We start from the raw sequence: 17,907 nt of genomic DNA, 5'->3' as shown, positions 1-17,907 counted from the left end.
GGCTTTATGGAGGCTAACCCAACTCCCCTGAAAATATCAGTCTGCCACAAAAAGCCCACTTCCATCTCCGTGTCTACTTCCTGTTTCCTGTTTGTTCCTTTGCATGTATGCCTACTGAATTGAAAAGTAGTTAAGAGGAAATGGTGAGATATTTCAACCTTTCTCTCTTTCATACACACACTTATGTTCCCATATGTGTGTGTGTGTGTGTGTGTGTGTGTGTATATATACATGTATATACATATATATATATATATGTATGTGTGTATATATATATATACACACACCTCCCAGAAAACATTTCTGAATGATTATATCTATTTATATTATGGTAACTACTTAGAATTGATTAGCTCTGGTTTGAGGCAATTTCTGAAAAAACTAATGAAGCCCCCTTTTTTTTTTTTAATGTTTATTTATTTGTGAGAGAGAGACAGAGTGTGAGTGGGGGCGGGGCAGAGAGAGACAGAGCCACAGAATCTGAAGCAGGCTCCAGGCTCTGAGCTGTCAGCACAGAGCCCGACGTGGGGCTCGAACTCACAAACCGTGAGATCATGACCTGAGCCGAAGTTGGAAGCTTAACCGACTGAGCCACCCAGGTGCCCTGCCCCATGAAGCCCTTTTAATCCCCATTGCACATCCATACTTCTTCCTGTCCCCCTCCAGTGGTTAGTTCTTACCCCCTTACCTCTTTCTGTTTGTTAAGTGCTGAGGAGAAGCCTAGAAATAATGAGAGGGCAGGGACTCTTAGGTGGCTTTATGTGGGGCCAGGCAGAATTACACCTTGAACACAGAAAATAAGCAACTTGGTGGGACTGTCCAGAGGCTCAGAGGCAGGCAGCAGAGGCAAAGAAAGGGGATTTGCTGGTTAATATTAAAACCAGGGGCCTGTCTCCACCCCAATATCTGTGCCAAGTAGACTACCTGTACTCGTTTAGAGTTCTTCCCCATTCAAAGTTTCATTTGCTCTTTACTGAATACTTGAATTTAGAGCTATAAAACACTTACTTTGAGCATGTGGCCTGGTAGGGTTGGGAAAAATCAGAGAAAGAAAAGAATGGATTGGGAAGTGCCAATGAAGAAAAAACATGATAGGAGAGTGTGTAAAAAGGCCAGTCCGTGGTAGGTAGAAGCTATATGAATAGAGAAATACAAGCAAATTGGCTAATATAATTTTTTTAAGTTTCAGCAAAAACTTGCAGAAGGACAAAAAAGAGAGAATTTTTATTCTTTCCCATCTTCTTCCTTCATCCAAGTTAGATTTCAAAGTTTGGCCATTCACTTGTTTGGCCCCTTTGGAGTGTGAGTCCTGACTTCACTCTGGAGTGATTTATATAGATGTTGAAATGGAAAAGGGGGATGGAGAAAAGGAGCATCAACTCTGGGTGCCAAGTTTTTTCCCCCTAATTTTATTACAGAATGAATGGTACCCTTTTCTGGAATCAGGATTTTTTTTGGTAGGAGGGGGTGGGGTATCAGGATAAAGGTTACTGAGCTCATGCCCAAGTGTCTGGTCTCACCAGTAGGATTTTTGGATATTTGGCTGTTCCTATCTTCATCACGTTCCTGGATGCACTTGTTGCACTGCAGATGCCAGAATTCTCTACTCTTCTAACTCGGGGAGTTAGAAGAGGGAGTGTTGTTAGAGATAGATTTGAAGAAATGTCATATAGCTGAATAAAAGTACTCATTAAGTAGTGTAGGCTGATTCTAGTGGCTAAATAAACTTCAGTTTTTAGAAGTTAGATATTATTAACAGTTGCCACTGTTCCTTTTTCTGCTTTTAATGCATCTTCATTGTTTTCCTAGTTTAAGGTCACAATTTAATGCTAATTAAATCTCTTAAATGCACTAAAAAGTAGAAAATATACAAAATTCTGAAAATAGTAAGTTAGTAGGCACGGGAGTGGGGTGTATGTGTAATAAATTGGCCTTGGAGTAGTCTTTAACTTGTCTAAAATTAAAATCACTCTGTTGTAGCCTAGTGTAAGCGGAATGGATCCGCCTTTTGGGGATGCCTTTCGAAGCCACACCTTTTCAGAACAGACTCTGATGAGCACAGATCTCTTAGCAAACAGTTCAGATCCAGATTTCATGTATGAACTGGTAAGTAACACTTTCTTGGATTCTGCTTTAATTGATTTGGGGTAAAAATGTTGTGGTATCTTTTTTTTTTTTTTTCATTTATAAATGCCTGAAAAGAGAAAGGATGTCAAGTTTGATTCTCGTGACTGTCAGTCTAGTAATTTTAGACGGCTAAAATTGAAAAGAGTAAAAGGAAGGCAGGTGGGTGAGGGGATGGGTGAAATAGGTGAAGGGGATTACCATGAGGAGCACTGGGTAGTGTATCGTATCGAATTGTTGGATCACTGTATTGTATACCTAAAACTAAAATAACACTGTATGTTAATTATACTAGAATTTTAAAATATGCATTATAATTATAAAAAAATAATTCTATACATACACACATGCACACACATAAAAGAAAATAGAGGAGAGTTTACCTTTAGATAAGTCCAGCTTTTGTTGATGAGGATGGGAAGCTTTTTTGATATACCTAACTGCTAACGGGCTCTTCAGCTGGGATATTTAGGAATGATAACGTTGAGCAAAGCATCTGATGCAAAGAATGTGAGGTAAAAATAGCAATTCCAAACAGTATACTTATTACTTATTCTCGAGGTAAATAGACACCTAAGAGTACTAAAAAAAATTTTTTTTTAATTTTAATTACATACCATTTAAGCAACATGGAAGTATATAAAAACTGAAAAACTAAAACTAAGTACACAAACCGGCTAATTTACTACAAATCATTGAATTGTACACTTGATATAGGTGAATTTTGTGGTCTGTAAGCTGTATTTCATTAAAGCCATAAAAACACGCAGAGACACACATATAAAAGCAAAAACAAAACAAGAAAAGCCCCAAACAAATGGAAAAATCAAAACAGAACAAAAGCATGCCGAAAAAGTGAAAATTTTCCTTGTTTCCTTCCTGAACCTCCACCCTCCAAACTTTCCTCTCCAAAGATAGGTACTCCTAACAGAGTTTTTCTGCTTATATATAAATATATGAGTATTTTAAGTTGGGTGACATATTCGTAGATACGGTATTCTATAACTTAATCCTTTTAACATAAAGACTCATGGTGAGCAGCCTTTTGTGTTAGTACATTAGACCTTAACTGCATTCTTTTTAATGACTGCATAGTCTTACTGACCTATTTTAAAAGTCCTATGTCTGTTCATGAGGAGTATCATACTTGTGAGAAGTAATATAGTCCCCATGCCCGGGTGTTGTTAACAAGGTCTTACTGAAAATCATACCCTTCTGTGGCTGAGTTTCAACTCTTCTTTGGTTTGCTCTTTGTCTCAATATTAAGTTCTCATTTAAGAAGACAGATCCTTCTGTGATGAAGGTAAGGTCTTCATTATTTGCTTTGTAATTGAAGCTCGTTTCTAAGGAGTTCCTCAAATCCTAAGTCAAAGATCAGGAAATGTAAAGGTTTTTCAGGAAGAGTGTTTATAGTAAAGTTCAAGAGCCCTTGATATTTAGACCATACCTAAGCCTCCCAAGGGGCATATTTTCCCTTTTTTTTTCCTTGCGCCGGGAAATGATATTGTATGGAATGGTAAAGTGACCTGTAAATAGCCTTTATCTTAAAATAGAACAGACCAGAGGTCAAGTACTGATTTATCAATTTGATATATGGATGTGAGGATGGAGGTAAATGTTTCTTTCCTAAAATGTGATGTGTGATTTTTTTTTTTTTTTTAACTTTTCTCAGGATAGAGAGATGAACTATCAACAGAATCCTAGAGACAACTTCCTTTCTTTGGAGGACTGCAAAGACATTGAAAATCTGGAGTCTTTCACAGATGTCCTGGATAATGAGGGTGCTTTAACCTCAAACTGGGAACAGTGGGATACATACTGTGAAGACTTAACAAAGTATACCAAACTAACCAGCTGTGACATCTGGGGAACAAAAGAAGTGGATTACTTGGGTCTTGATGACTTTTCTAGTCCTTACCAAGATGAAGAGGTCATAAGTAAAACTCCAACTTTGGCCCAGCTTAATAGTGAGGACTCTCAGTCTGTTTCCGATTCCCTTTATTACCCTGATTCACTTTTCAGTGTCAAACAAGCTCCTTTGCCCTCTTCATTCCCTAGTAAAAAGATCTCAAGCAGAGCAGCTGCCCCTGTGTGTTCTTCTAAGACTCTTCAGGCTGAGGTCCCTTTGTCAGACTGTGTCCAAAAAGCAAGTAAACCCACTTCAAGCACACAGATCATGGTGAAGACCAACATGTATCATAATGAAAAGGTGAACTTTCATGTTGAATGTAAAGACTATGTAAAAAAGGCAAAGGTAAAGATCAACCCAGTGCAGCAGAGCCGGCCCTTGTTGAGCCAGATTCACGCAGATGCAGCAAAGGAGAACACCTGCTACTGTGGTGCAGTAGCAAAAAGACCAGAGAAAAAAGGGCTGGAGCCTCTTCAGGGTCATGCCACTCCAGCTTTGCCTTTTAAAGAAACCCAGGAACTATTACTCAGTCCCCTGTCCCAGGAGGGTCCTGGGTCAATTGTAGCAGGAGAGAGTAGCAGCCTTTCTGCCAGCACATTGGTCTCAGATTCATCCCAGAAAAAAGAAGAGCACAATTATTCCCTTTTTGTCTCCGACAACTTGGGTGAACAGCCAACCAAATGCAGTCCTGAAGAAGATGAAGAAGACGAGGAAGATGCTGACGATGAGGACCATGATGAAGGATTTGGGAGTGAGCATGAACTTTCTGAAAATGAGGAGGAGGAAGAGGAGGAAGAGGATTATGAAGATGACAAAGATGATGATATTAGTGACACTTTCTCTGAGCCAGGTATGGTAATGCTTGGAGGCTTACCAGAATGACCTTTCTGCTATCTTGAGATAGGGGTATTTTCTTTGTCTTAGTTTGGGGATCAAATGACTTACTATCTTGGATCAGATATGGAATTGCTTTTTTCTATTCAAGCAGTTCTGAAATAATCACTGCTGCTCTTACAGGCTATTCTTCAGGAGCTTCTTCTTAATTTATCTTATGTTAAGGGACCTACTTTGTTACTCTCTGCAGCAGCTGTGCAAAGATACCAAGAATAGATTGACTTAAAAATATTCCTATTTATACACATGGACTTCTGTTACAGTCGAGGCAAGTTAGGAGGGCCCACAATGGTAAACCAAGTGACGATGGTTTGTATTACTTATGCTTGTAACCAGCAAGGCCTCCTTAGTCAATAATGTAAAAAAGAGCTTTTTCTTTGTGTCTGCCCCATCTTTCATTCACAGTGTTTTTCCATTTAAGAAAAATACATGCTGTAATTTAATGCGTATGCAGGCTACTCTGCTTTATTGATGTAAACGGGAGAAAGAAAAGAAACCTGTGGGAACTGGTTCCCTTCATTCAGCATTTACGTGCTCGGGCTGTTGCCACTGTTGGCTTGTATAGTATTTATGAAAATGGTATTGCCAAGTGGCACACAGTTTAAACTGCACAAAGAAGTGAAGATCTTCAAATTTAAGCAAAAGTTATTTTCTTCAAAAATAATGTTGATACTATAACTTGTACATAAAAAAATGAAGTTAGTTTTTAAACTTTATCAGTTGTCAGAGAGAGCCCTTTTGTTATGATTGCTGGAATTTCTAGCAGTATAAACATTAATATTTAATTTTTAAAAAGGCTTTTTAAGCCACGGTAGCTGTATGGTAGCCCTTGAAGCACTATTATTGCCGAAAGACTTCCTTTAATGAAATCTTTCTATCGTAACAAATGCTTAGATGTGTGTTTGATACAACCCAGTTGTTTGACTTGGGTGGAGTTTCAAGTAAGGAAAGGGTCCTTTAAATTTAACGTGGAGGAAAAGGGCTTGTGCGTTTTTTTGGTTTGCTTTAGAACTCTGTGTCGTCTAGATAGAACACTTGTTTTTCTGCTTAGCTGGAAAACTTTCCTGTCAACAAATTAATGAAATCTGCTTTGAGGGTCACCTAGCTAGCCCAGTTGGTAGAGCCTGTGACTCTTGATCTCGGGGTTGTGAGTTTGAGCCCCAGGTTGGGTGTAGAGATTACTTAAAAAAATTTTTTTTAATCTTTTTTTAAAAAAAATCTGCTCTGAGATGTTTCAGGGAAAGTTGTCTTTGTAGCTAGTGGTAAGTTATGTAGCTCCCTCCCGTGGGAAGACCAGAGTGCTGTTTATGAGTGGTCATCAAGGTCTATAGATCAGGCCTATTGCTTTGAGTTCCATACTTAGGATCAGGGTAGGAGGGTAGGGGAAGAGTGAGATAAAGAGATGAGTAATAACTAAGGGAAATGGAAAGCGTGGGGAAAGAGATGCCTTTGCCAGTGGGTACTTAAAGGAAAATATAAATCAGAGGGAGTCAGTCAATCCCACCATCACCAAGGACTGTACTGTCTGTCTCACTTCTGGTTGTAGTTTTGCTTTTCTTTGGCTTTCAAGTCCACTTTAAATTCACCCTTTATCTTTTAATGTGGTTTTACCTGGATAAATGTGTTGAGAGATGAGTAGGTCCGCGAAGAGAGATCACTTGATGAGTTGACCCTCGTTTCCATTTTCTCAGCCTTTTGACTCTCATAGGGAGGGGGGACCAGTGTTATAGTTGGTGTTGCCCTCATGCCACATTCTCTTGCCCTGTCTCCTGTAGAATTATCCTGATTTGTGAGCTTGCTGGTGTTAACCAACACTACTTTGAAACAGAAATGCTTTGGCTGGCACTCAGCAGGGTAAAACTCTCCTCTTGGCTCTGTTTAACAATGCTAAATGTTTGGATGGCATTTAATTCATTCATTTCCAGTTGACTTGAAGTAAAGCCTCTTTGGTTAGTATTACTTGGACAGTTCTCACAAATGGTAATGAATGACATGATTTAACCACATAACCAACACAATTTTGTGGTACTATTTGGGCTTTATTCACATTTGCTAGTGAAAATTTCCCTTTTTCTTGGAAGAAAGAGCTAAACAAGTGACTTCAGGAATGCAAAAGTGAGTTACTGGTAAGAAGCAGGAAGACATTCTTTGAAGCAGAAAAGTGGGGATAGTTGTAGTTTCTTCAGAGTGCTAGTTTTAGAGTGGGTCGATTGGTTTAATTTGCAGCAGAGAGTTACAAAGGCCCTTTTGTGATGACTAGCTCCCTTGATGCTGTTTCTTGGCAGTTGGCTACAACAGTGCCTGAGCCTACAAAGCTCCAGGAAAGGTGTAAAATGGAGTTCCAGTCCCTACTTTGGCCTTGCTCCCAAGTTTTAATAGAGCCTATTCTGTGGACAGGCTGTGACTGTTCGGGGTCATTGGGATTACATGGTTGTAATAATAAGAATTGGGCCCCCAGAAAGAAAGTTTATTTTGTAATCCCTCCTAAACATTTTCACGATTGACTTTACTGGTAGTCTGCACTAACCAACGATGTGTGATTAGAATTTTACAGAATAAACGTGGCCTTTTTGATTTCCATCTGATAATCATGTCAGGAAGGAGTGAGTCAGATCAGTATGGTGATCCAGCAAATGAAAAGAAAAGGGAAAAAGGCTTCATGGAAGTGTTGCGTTAAACAAATACTTGATTTGTTAAAAGAAAAATATTTCTGAGTGCCTACTTTTGTGTCAGGCACCGTGTGTATTAGGTATTGGCTATCTAGAGATGAACAAGGGAGACATGATTCTTATCTTCATGGAATTTAGAGTTGAGTGGGTTTGTTTACTGTTACGATTTCTCCGTCTTTTAATCCGCTTGTGTGTAGTGTGACTCGGCAAGAGAGAGATGCAGGATGAGGGTTTCTTAAAACTTATTTGACCACAGAACTCACTTGGGGATGAAGGCCTATCTTATGGTAATAGTGTTTCTGAGAACATACTTTGAGAAATATTTAATTACCTTAAATGCTAGACCTATGATCTGGGAATATAATTTTTCTGCATTCGACTTGCTCATGGTGGTCTCTGTATTGCAAAGTGGCCATCTTAAAGAAATCCATTGTGTATGTATGACTGTCTGTGTGTGTGTGTTATGGTGAATTTGTGGTGTATGTTACTAGAAAATGTTAATATGTTAGGTCAATACGTTATTGATGGCCCTTCTGTTTTTTTTTTGGAAAAGGCTGACCGTATATAAATAAATAAAACTGGTAACTAATTTGAGTGGACCGGAGAAATTGAAATCTTCATCATTCTTTGAATTTGACACAGGATATATGTGAAGAAAAATCCATTGAGACCGTTTAACTAGACAGATAGGAAAAGAGAGAAGACCAAGAGGAGCTAGACTCCTTGAGTCACGGGACTTGGGTCACCAGTTCCAGGTCTGCCAAGTCACTTAAAGCCTCCATGAGCCTGTTTCTTTGTGTAAATAGGGTTAAAAATGTCTTTTTTTTTTTTACCAGGCTCTTAGAAAGCTCAAATATCTGTAAGTGAAATGTGTAGGTACATTAAATGAGATAGACAGTGTTTTGCCAGAAATCCAGGCCACCTGAAGAGAACTGCTAAGTAGGGGAGAATATCAGATAAATTGCCAGAGGGATGGGTTGCCTGAGGAAGCTGTATAGGAAAAAATTTCTTTTCTACTTTGGGCTAGGGTAGATTTCAATATGGAACACTAGTTCTTTCATTTTTTTATTAAAGTATAATTGACATCCAGCGTCCTGTTAGTTTCAAGTGTGCATCGTAGTGATTCGTTATTTTTATATATTACAAAAAGATCTCCATAAGTCAAGTCTGTCACCATACAAAGGGTTTTTTTTTTTTTTACTTTTTAAAAAAATTTTATTTATTTATTTTCAATGAAAGTATGGTTGATATACAATGTTAGTTTCAGGTGTATAATATAGTGATTCAACATTTATACACATTATAAAATGATCTCCACAATAAGTCTAGTTACCATCTGTCACATACAGTTATGACAGTATTATTGATTATTCCCTAAGCTGTACTTTATATCCCTAAAGCTGTACTTTATTATAACTGGAAAAATATACATCATAATCCCCTTCACGTATTTCACCCACCATCCCGTCCCTCTTTGTATCTTGTATACGGTTTGTTTCTTGTATCTGTGAGTCTGTTTCTGTTTTGGCTTGTTTGTTCATTTGTTTCGGTTTTTTGTGGAACACTATTTCTTGACATTGGTAGGAAGTTGGGAGTGTTTTTGTTGGTCCACCTGCCTGTGTTGAGGTGTTCCCAGCCATACTAGGTTAATACCTGTGGGCTGGTAGTTTGTTCGAGCCAGTAAGCTTTTCTTGGTGAATACACCATTTCTGGTGGCACAGTATTGCCCTTGTGCCTTTTCCAAAACTAGGTTGATAACTGGAACAAGATAAAATCCTTTAATTTGAAGTGTAACGGTGGCACAAATAAATAGACTAAAGCCATTGCTTTATGTATCTAACACAGTTTTTAAAAATCAGACTTCTAGGAATGATTGTGTGACTCAACTTCTGGATCATGTCTTAAGAAGAACCTGAAGTTCACTGTCACATCCCTTGCCATATTGTTTTAAACTACCACGTGTGCAACTCTCATGCTGTTAATGCTAGCAGTGCTGCAGAAGCTTCTCTTGATTGTTGCCCTGAAATCATTCTGGTCTCCAAATTGATTCTTTTTTAAAAGGTCATGTTTATTGCAGTGTTTATTTTATGTATTGTCATACATAAAATTCAGCCTTCTTTAAGTGTATACGTCTTTGAGTTTTGACAAGCGTATGTACTGGTGGTTGTGTAACCATCAGGATATAGAAGAGTTTGATCACCCCCCCCCCCAAATTTCCCTTGTGTTCCTTATAGTCAGCCCCTCCCTCCACCCCCAACGCCTGGAAGCCACTTTCTAGTTTTGCCTTTTCTAAAATGTCATATAAATGGACCATATTTCTGATTAATCCTTTATTTATTTATTTTGAGAGCAAGAGAGAGCAATTGGGGCAGGGCAGAGAGAGAGGGAAAGATCGAATCCCCAATGTGGGGCTCAAACGTAAAAACTGCGAGATCATGACCGGAGCCAAAATCAAGAGTGGGATGCTTAACCAACTGAGCCAGCCATGCACCCCTCTGATTAATTCTTAATCTGAAGTAAACCTGGTAAAATTCTCAAATTCTAACTTTTTTCCAAAATGTGCAAATGTCATCACTTTCTAGTGTCCGTTCCAGAGGAGTGATGATTTTAGGAGGGAGAGTGGTCATTTTGCTTGGCCAGAAGTGCCCAAGTTTTCCTGGCCACGTTAGGGTTGTATATATCTTGTGTGGGGCCCATCTCCACTCCCCTGCATATCTAGAAGTAGTGATGTGGAATACACTGAGATGGACATTCTCTGAAGGTATTTTAGATTTGTAGGTCATTCTGCGTGAGGTCTGACCAACAGTTCCAGCAGCTCAGTGTTAACTATGTTCTGAAACTCCCCATTAATAAGGAAAATAACTTCTTAAAAGTGAAGTAAATGCAAATTTCTTCCAGTAAAATATTAGACTGTGCATATATGTTTTTATTTGAGAGTCTGTGCAAGAATTCTCATTTTTGTACTTTTACAAAACGGTTAGGGTCAGAGGTAGGAAGAAAACCACTCCTGCCTTACAAAATTGTGTCTAGTAAGAGACCATCATAGAAATGCACACACCTGTCTGTCTGGGAATGTTTTGGATGCATAAATTTTAGGAGAAAGACATTAAAAATCACAGTGTCATGTCTTAATACCATTATCTAATGGTACATTTGACATTCCTGTAGCTATATTTCATCATTCTCTCAGAGCCTATGTGAAGATACAAAAGATGTCATGTACTAACTTATAAGAACCAATGAGAAATAGAAGGCGAGTGAACAGTATAGTTATCTGTGTTTATTAATCTCAATATTTTATGAGTTAGAGATTTCCACATTAAGTTATTTTATATGGTCTATTATCTTTGACACACCAGTGATGTTTTCAGATGAAATGAACCAAGTGACAAATAGATCTTTTTATTTGCCCCTATTGCTATATTGAAAGTTGTGGAACTTAAAAAATTGGGGGTGGGGGGGATTTTTTTTTTTTTAAGGCTATGAAAATGATTCTGTGGAAGACTTGAAGGAGATGACTTCAATATCCTCTCGGAAGAGAGGTAAAAGAAGGTACTTCTGGGAGTATAGTGAACAGCTCACACCATCACAGCAAGAAAGGATGCTCAGGCCATCTGAGTGGAACCGAGATACCTTGCCAAGTAATATGTATCAGAAAAATGGCTTACATCATGGTAAGACGGAATTACAGCCAAACATTTTGTGTCACTTTATTTTTTTTTAATGTCTTTACTTATGTATTTTGAGAGAAAGAGCGCTCAGAGGAGGGGCAGAGAGAGAGGGATAGAAAGACTTATAAGCAGGCTCCATGCTCAGTGTGGAGCCCAATGCGGGGCTTGATCTCACAACCAGGAGATCATAACCTGAGCTGAAATCAAGAGCTGGATGCTTCTGAGCCACCCACGTGCGCCTCGTGTCACTTTACACAGAGACCATAAACCATAATGCTTACTAAGTGTACCTGCGTATTCAGCCATTCCTAGCAAAGTGGACAGGGGAACAGGAGAGCTGCTATATTTACTTATTACTGCAGAGACACTCACAAGTAGCCTTTACCAGTTGTGAGAGCTGTCACCTAAACGGAGGAAGGCCTGTGCAGAAACAACTTCTAGTCATCTCCTGTTCTATTTATCCTACTCGGGAAATGACCAGGAGACTGCCGATTCCTGACCTGCCACAGTTGCTATAAACCAGAAGGGTTGGGGAGAAAGGGGCTGGGCTCCAGCATCTCTATCTTCTGTTCTTGCCCAATCTCCAGGCTGAAATGTAAACAGGGAGATTGGAATCAAAATGGTAATAGGAAGGGGCGCCTCACTGGCTCAATTGGTAGAGCATGCAACTCTTGACGTTAGAGTCATGGGTTTAAGTCCCACATTGGGTGTGGAGCCTACTTTAAAAAAAAAAATGGAGGTGGGAAGAAAGGTGGGAAAAGAAAGGAATGGGAATAATTGTAGAGAAAAGCACTGGAGAGAGGAGAGTTGAATAGTAGGAGTCAGGAGAAACTTATAATCATAGGCAAGCCAAATTTCCAATGGTGAACAAAGGAAGATGTAGTTAAGTAGAATTTCTTCTTTTATTCTGTATGATCTAAAACCTGTACTGAAAATGGGGAGGGCACTAGTAAGTTTGGCTCTCAATAAACAGTTTTCGTAATCTCTCATGCTACAGATTTATGTTGCTAAGCAATTTTGACAACAGGAATTATATCAAAAGTGTATCTGTGCCTCATTTTCCCTTTCCACTGGCACTCAGTCTGTATTCTACTGTTTGTCAGTGAATATGGCCTTCAGATCGGTTTTCTACCAGAAATGAAGACAGGTCCACTAAATAGCTCTAGGTATCATGTGCCGAGTACTAGGAAAAGTTATTTGGTGTATTATAGTTCACCCCCCATCACTCTTGTCTGCAGTGATAGGGCAAGACCCCTGAGTCTTCTGTAATGTTATTTATCAAACTAACCAAGGAAGAGCTTTCAAAAAAAGCGGTCTTTATTTGCTGGCCTTTTGAGTCCAGCAACAAGGTATACATGTCTGAGAATTTTTCAGTCATAGCATCAAAATATCTTGGTTTGAGTAAAGTCTCCAGAGTCTTTTCTGGGTGTATATTCTACCCTAGCCCTGATTTTTGGGCTTGGTGAACTTGCACTCAAGTCCTGAGGTTTGAGATGCTTATTACCACCATGCATATAATTAAGATTCTGACATACCAGGGCTAGAAACTCTAAGGTGCATAAGGACTTGGCGAAGACTGGCTCTGTGCCATGTTTCCCCCATTTCTTGCAGTTACAAGGTGGGAAGGAGAGGAGGCTAGCCCCTTTAGCATAGGCTGTTAACATGCTGAGACTTCTGAAACATGCCAAGACTTCTAAAAAAGAAAAAAGGTGGAGGGAGAAATGTGGATTTAAAATATGGCTGCAGAATGTGTCTTTTGTTAAATACAGTGATCTAACTTAAATCTCTTTATGCCATCTATAGGAAAATATGCAGTCAAAAAGTCACGGAGAACCGATGTAGAAGACCTGACTCCAAACCCTAAAAAACTACTCCAGATAGGCAATGAACTACGGAAACTGAATAAGGTGATTAGTGATCTGACGCCAGTCAGTGAGCTTCCCTTAACAGCCCGGCCAAGGTCAAGGAAGGAAAAAAATAAGCTGGCTTCCAGGTAAATGATAATCATGTTCACCTGTGTGAATAAAGTCTAGGAGGTGAGGTTAGATTCTAAGTGAGCTTTTATGGATGGCCATCAACCTCTTACTCAGATATATGTTTTTAGAAATACTACAATGAGAGTATTATAATTTTTCCTTTGAAAATAAAAGATGGTATTCAGACTTCATTTATGCTTCATAGTACCAAGAGATGGTATTATGCTTTTAAAGGGGAGAGGTGAAAGGACTCTCAAGTGCATTATATTACAGCAAGGAAAAGTTTTGTCATAATTTTAATTTTTGTTTTGTAGTAAATCAAATTTTTTACTGGGATATAATTTACTTGAGGTAAAATATATCCCTTTTAATGTACACTTTTTATGGGTTTGACAGACATACCCAATCACATAGACACCACCACAATCAAGATAATGAATATTTTCCATCACCTTAAAAAATTTCCTCATGCCTCGCTGTAAAGTGAACTCCTTCTCCCACCCCTAATTCCTCACAACCACTAATCCGTTTTCTGTCCCCACAGATTTGCCTTTTCTAGAATGTCACATAGATGGAATTATATGTAGCCTTTTGAATCTGGCTTCTTTGATTTAGCATGAGGAATTCGAGATTCATCCATGTTGCTGAGTAGTATTCCTCTGTAGGGATACACCGTAGTTTATCCATTCCCTAATTGAAGGGGCATTTGGGTTGTTTCTGCTTCTTGCCAGTAATGAGTAAAACCACCATAAACATTCACTTACAGGTGTTTGTGTGAACATAAGTTTGCATTTCTCTCTACATGTTCAACTTCATAAGACATTGCCAGACTATCTATTTCTGAAGTAATAAAGTAAATTTTAAAAAACTTACTGTTTTTCAAAGTAGCAGTAAGTAGTGTTTACATCCCAATTAGCAACATATGATGGTTCCACTCACTTTACATTCTTTTGGTATTGTCAGTTTTTGTTTGTTTATTTTAGTGTACTGATCATAGCTTTATTTTTGGATGTGTGGTAAAATTTTTTAAAAATCAGTTTGGATTAATGACTGTATTGTGTGTTTTTTGGAAACTGAGTTCCTTGATATAAACATCAATAGGCAGTGATTCTCGGTTGCTATTAGAAAATAGTTTGACAGCAGCAAAAAGAAGTATATTCTGAATGTTCACTTAAAAACTAAGTGAACTAATTGCTCCTTCCTTTCACAGGGCTTGTCGGTTAAAGAAAAAAGCCCAGTATGAAGCTAATAAAGTGAAATTATGGGGCCTCAACACAGAATATGGTAAACCTAAACTTTTAAGAATTTAATTAACCTCCTGTTATTTTGCCAACCACTCTCTTTTTCTTCGGTTTTGTTATTTGCTTTCCCTGTATTCTGCCAAGTTTTAGGCCAGCCTCCTTTTTGTTCATCCATTCAGTAAGCTACATACTCTTATTCATTCATGTTCTCCTTTTAGTGAGTGTATCTGTGGCTCCCCATGCCAAATTTCCTCTCTACCCTAGAGAGCTTGTATACTTGTGACCACAATAATCTCCTACTTCCATTTTACAATTGTATTGCTGGGTTAGCCAGTTTTATTGACTAATGTCTATTTGAGTGGATAATTGAGATCTGTGTTTTTCAAACTTGATGGCTCCTTAAAAATCATCTGGGTACATGTTAAAATATAGATCCCTAGGCTTCTCCCCAGATCCAATGAATTGGAGTCTGTGCAAGTAGAACCCAGGAGTCCATATTTTTAACACTACTCCAGATTACTCTAGGCAACTATCTTAGCACATATTTGGGAACTGTTGGCTTAGATCAGTGCCCCCCAGTCTTTTACAACATGGCACATGTAAAAAGTTATCATCTCTAAGACATCCTGGAATATAACAGAGTAGGCTGCTCAAGGGAGGGGAAGCCCCTTATGGACTGAGAGGATTATTATTTAAAACACCTGGAACCCTTTTTCAGCACTCTAGAGGTTTGTAAAGCTCTGGTCTTGATCTTCTGTAATAAGAACCATTCTTCCTTTCTTCCTTGCTCTGTTACTATTCCTTAAGCCTGGTATCATAAGAGTTTGTATGTTCTTTTGCCTCTAAAATTATGTTCTTCACTGGACAGCTCTTGGGCTACGTTGTATCTGAAAGTGGATCAGTGGCAAAATGACCAGTTGTTATTTGTTTCCAGAGATTTTCTGAAGTCGGCACAATGTCTGGCACATAGGTGCTCACTAAACTTTGTGCAGTTTTCTTAATCCTTTATCTTGATTATCTTGCTTCCACTTGTGAGGGCAGAAAGAGGATTTCCTACTGTGAAGTTTACAACTTGTGAAATGAGCTGATGGTTTTATTTATTAATGGCCACTCAGGAACTCTCATCAGATAAATGAGTTAGGTAAAACAATAGTTGGTTTGTTAGAAAAGAAATCTACTCATTTTCCTATTATTCTTTCTTGCTGTTGAAGCATTCTGACCTTGAGCTCTGTGAGTACATATACACATAATTATTACAATACCTTAGGCATTCATATTTCATTTTGGAACCCAGATGACTTACACTGCAGGGAGATATGATGGGCCATTTGGGAGCCTTCTGGCTCTGTGTTTCCTTGGACACTTGTAGGCATCTATCTGTGTGTTGTTCAATTTATGTATTTAACTATAAGTTTGTGTATCTGTGTGCCTGTAGATTTGTGCATTTGTGTATATGCTAATTTACATCTCCACACACATGCTTTGGGTCTGTAATGTAAGCATATTCTGGATTAGGGAACACCTGGGGAATTGCTAAGGGCCAGTTGGAGTGTTTCTGGATGTGTTCTATCTCATTGATTTTTGATAGCTGCCTTAAATTTTTCTTATTTCCAAAACTAATAAAGCCTCTGTTTTCATGTAGGAATAGGCCTGTCTTTAAAAGGTTATCATTTTCTTCTCAGTTAGTCAGCATGGAGGAAGAGGATCTTCTCATTCATTTATTTCTCTTCCCCTTCTGCCTTCCTTCTCTTCTCCAGTTTCTGGGAAAGAACAGCCAGCCGTAACTATTGGATTAGAAGTCATTTCAGAACCCCATGAGATGCTCTCATGTAGTCTGCCACATGTAGTTTGAAAATTCTTCCTAGGGTTTCTGGTTCATCCCTCAAGAGAGTGGTGCCCTTGATTCCTTGAGATATTTGTCGGTCAGTCAGTTAACTGTTTTGTGGAACACTCATTACTCACCACCCACCGATTAGCTGAGTAGTTCCTGGAATTTGTGATTCAAAAATCTGTGACATTTGAAAAAGAATTTGGGATTTGGAACTATAGGTTGCCAACCTTAAATTAAACTTTATGAAAAATATATTGCATTATCCTTATCTGTTTTTATTTATTTATCTGTGTTCTGAAGGTCTTAGTTATTCTGCATTGTATGTTTTGTACTACATAGAATTAAGCACAGCACAGAACCCTTCCTTCATCTTCCCTAGCCCCTTTATTTTAGGATCCAACAACTTATACACTTAAGATGTTAAAATGGAATTTACTTGGCAGTTAGAGGGAAAAGGATTAACAATATCTAAACACAGGAGTTAATGAATTCATCATTTCTGCTAAAGATCAAGCACCCAAATATAAAAGACCACACTGAGAGGGACATCCCTAAGACATCCCCAAGTGGATAATGAACCAAGTCATGGAAAACTGAGATAGCCCCAAGAGCTAACAAAGAGCCAAAAATTTTAATTTTGATGGACTCCCAATTTGCCAATTTTTCTTTTTATATTTTATATTTTTTGTGTTCTGAGAAATTTAGTCAACTTCAAAATGCACATATTTTCTTGTATGTTTTCTCCTAGCATTCCTATAGTTTTAGGTTCTACATTTAGGTTTATGGTCCATTTTAGGTTAATTTTTATTTATGGTGTGGAGTGAGAATTGATGTTCATTTTTATCTATATGAATATTCAGTTGATCAAGCACCATTCATTGAAAAGATTCTCCTTTTCCCATTCAATTATTTTTTCATCTCTGTCAGATCAGTTGACCCTATATGTATGAGTCTACTTCTGGACTCTGTATTCTGTTCCATTGATCATTTGTCTACCTTTATGTGAATACAAACTATTTCGATTTCTGTAATTTTATAGTAAATCTTAAAGTCGGGTAAGTTTAAGTCCTTGTTAATCCTACAATTTTGTTTTTTCAAAATTATGTTGGTTATTCTGTGTCATTTACGTGACCATATACATTTTGGAATCTCTTTTTACAAAAAAGCTTACTGAAATTTTGATTGGGATTGCTTTCAATCTGTAGATCAATTTGGAGAGAACTACCATCTTAACAAAATGGAGTCTTCTAATAATCCATGAACTTGGTATCTCTTTCCATTTATTAGGTCTTCCTTAATTTCTTTGTGCCTTGTTTTATGGCTTTCGGTGTAGAATGCGTAACATCTTTTGTTCTGTTACTGGCTATTTAATATTTTTTGGTGCTCTGTAAATGGAATCGTTTTTGAAATCTATTTTCTTAAATTTTTTGTTTTAATGTTTTATTTTTGAGAGAGAGGGAGAGAGAGTGCAAGCAGGGGAGGGGCAGAGAGAGAGGGAAACAAAATCTGAAGCAAGCTCCAGGATCTGAGCTGTCAGCACAGAACCCTTTGTGGGGCTTGAACTCACAAACCACAAGATCATGACCTGAGCC

The 17,907-nt window shown here is 38.2% G+C and overlaps 1 protein-coding gene across 4 annotated transcripts in view; it reads left to right on the top strand.

Moving 5' to 3' along the window:
- The window catches only part of CREBRF (CREB3 regulatory factor), a 57,908-nt gene that overhangs the window by 21,433 nt on the left and 18,568 nt on the right, over positions 1–17,907 (top strand). For all 4 annotated transcript variants that reach the window (XM_047827911.1, XM_047828002.1, XM_047827826.1 and 1 more), the window contains exons 3-7: positions 1,981–2,106; positions 3,797–4,883; positions 11,076–11,270; positions 13,071–13,260; positions 14,454–14,527. In XM_047827911.1, coding sequence (XP_047683867.1) covers positions 1,981–2,106; positions 3,797–4,883; positions 11,076–11,270; positions 13,071–13,260; positions 14,454–14,527 — 1,672 coding nt within the window. The remainder of the gene's footprint in view (positions 1–1,980; positions 2,107–3,796; positions 4,884–11,075; positions 11,271–13,070; positions 13,261–14,453; positions 14,528–17,907) is intronic.

This window comes from Prionailurus viverrinus, chromosome A1, assembly GCF_022837055.1.
Source record: "Prionailurus viverrinus isolate Anna chromosome A1, UM_Priviv_1.0, whole genome shotgun sequence".
Classification (NCBI taxonomy): domain Eukaryota; kingdom Metazoa; phylum Chordata; class Mammalia; order Carnivora; family Felidae; genus Prionailurus; species Prionailurus viverrinus.
This window is presented reverse-complemented; position numbering and strand designations above follow the sequence as displayed.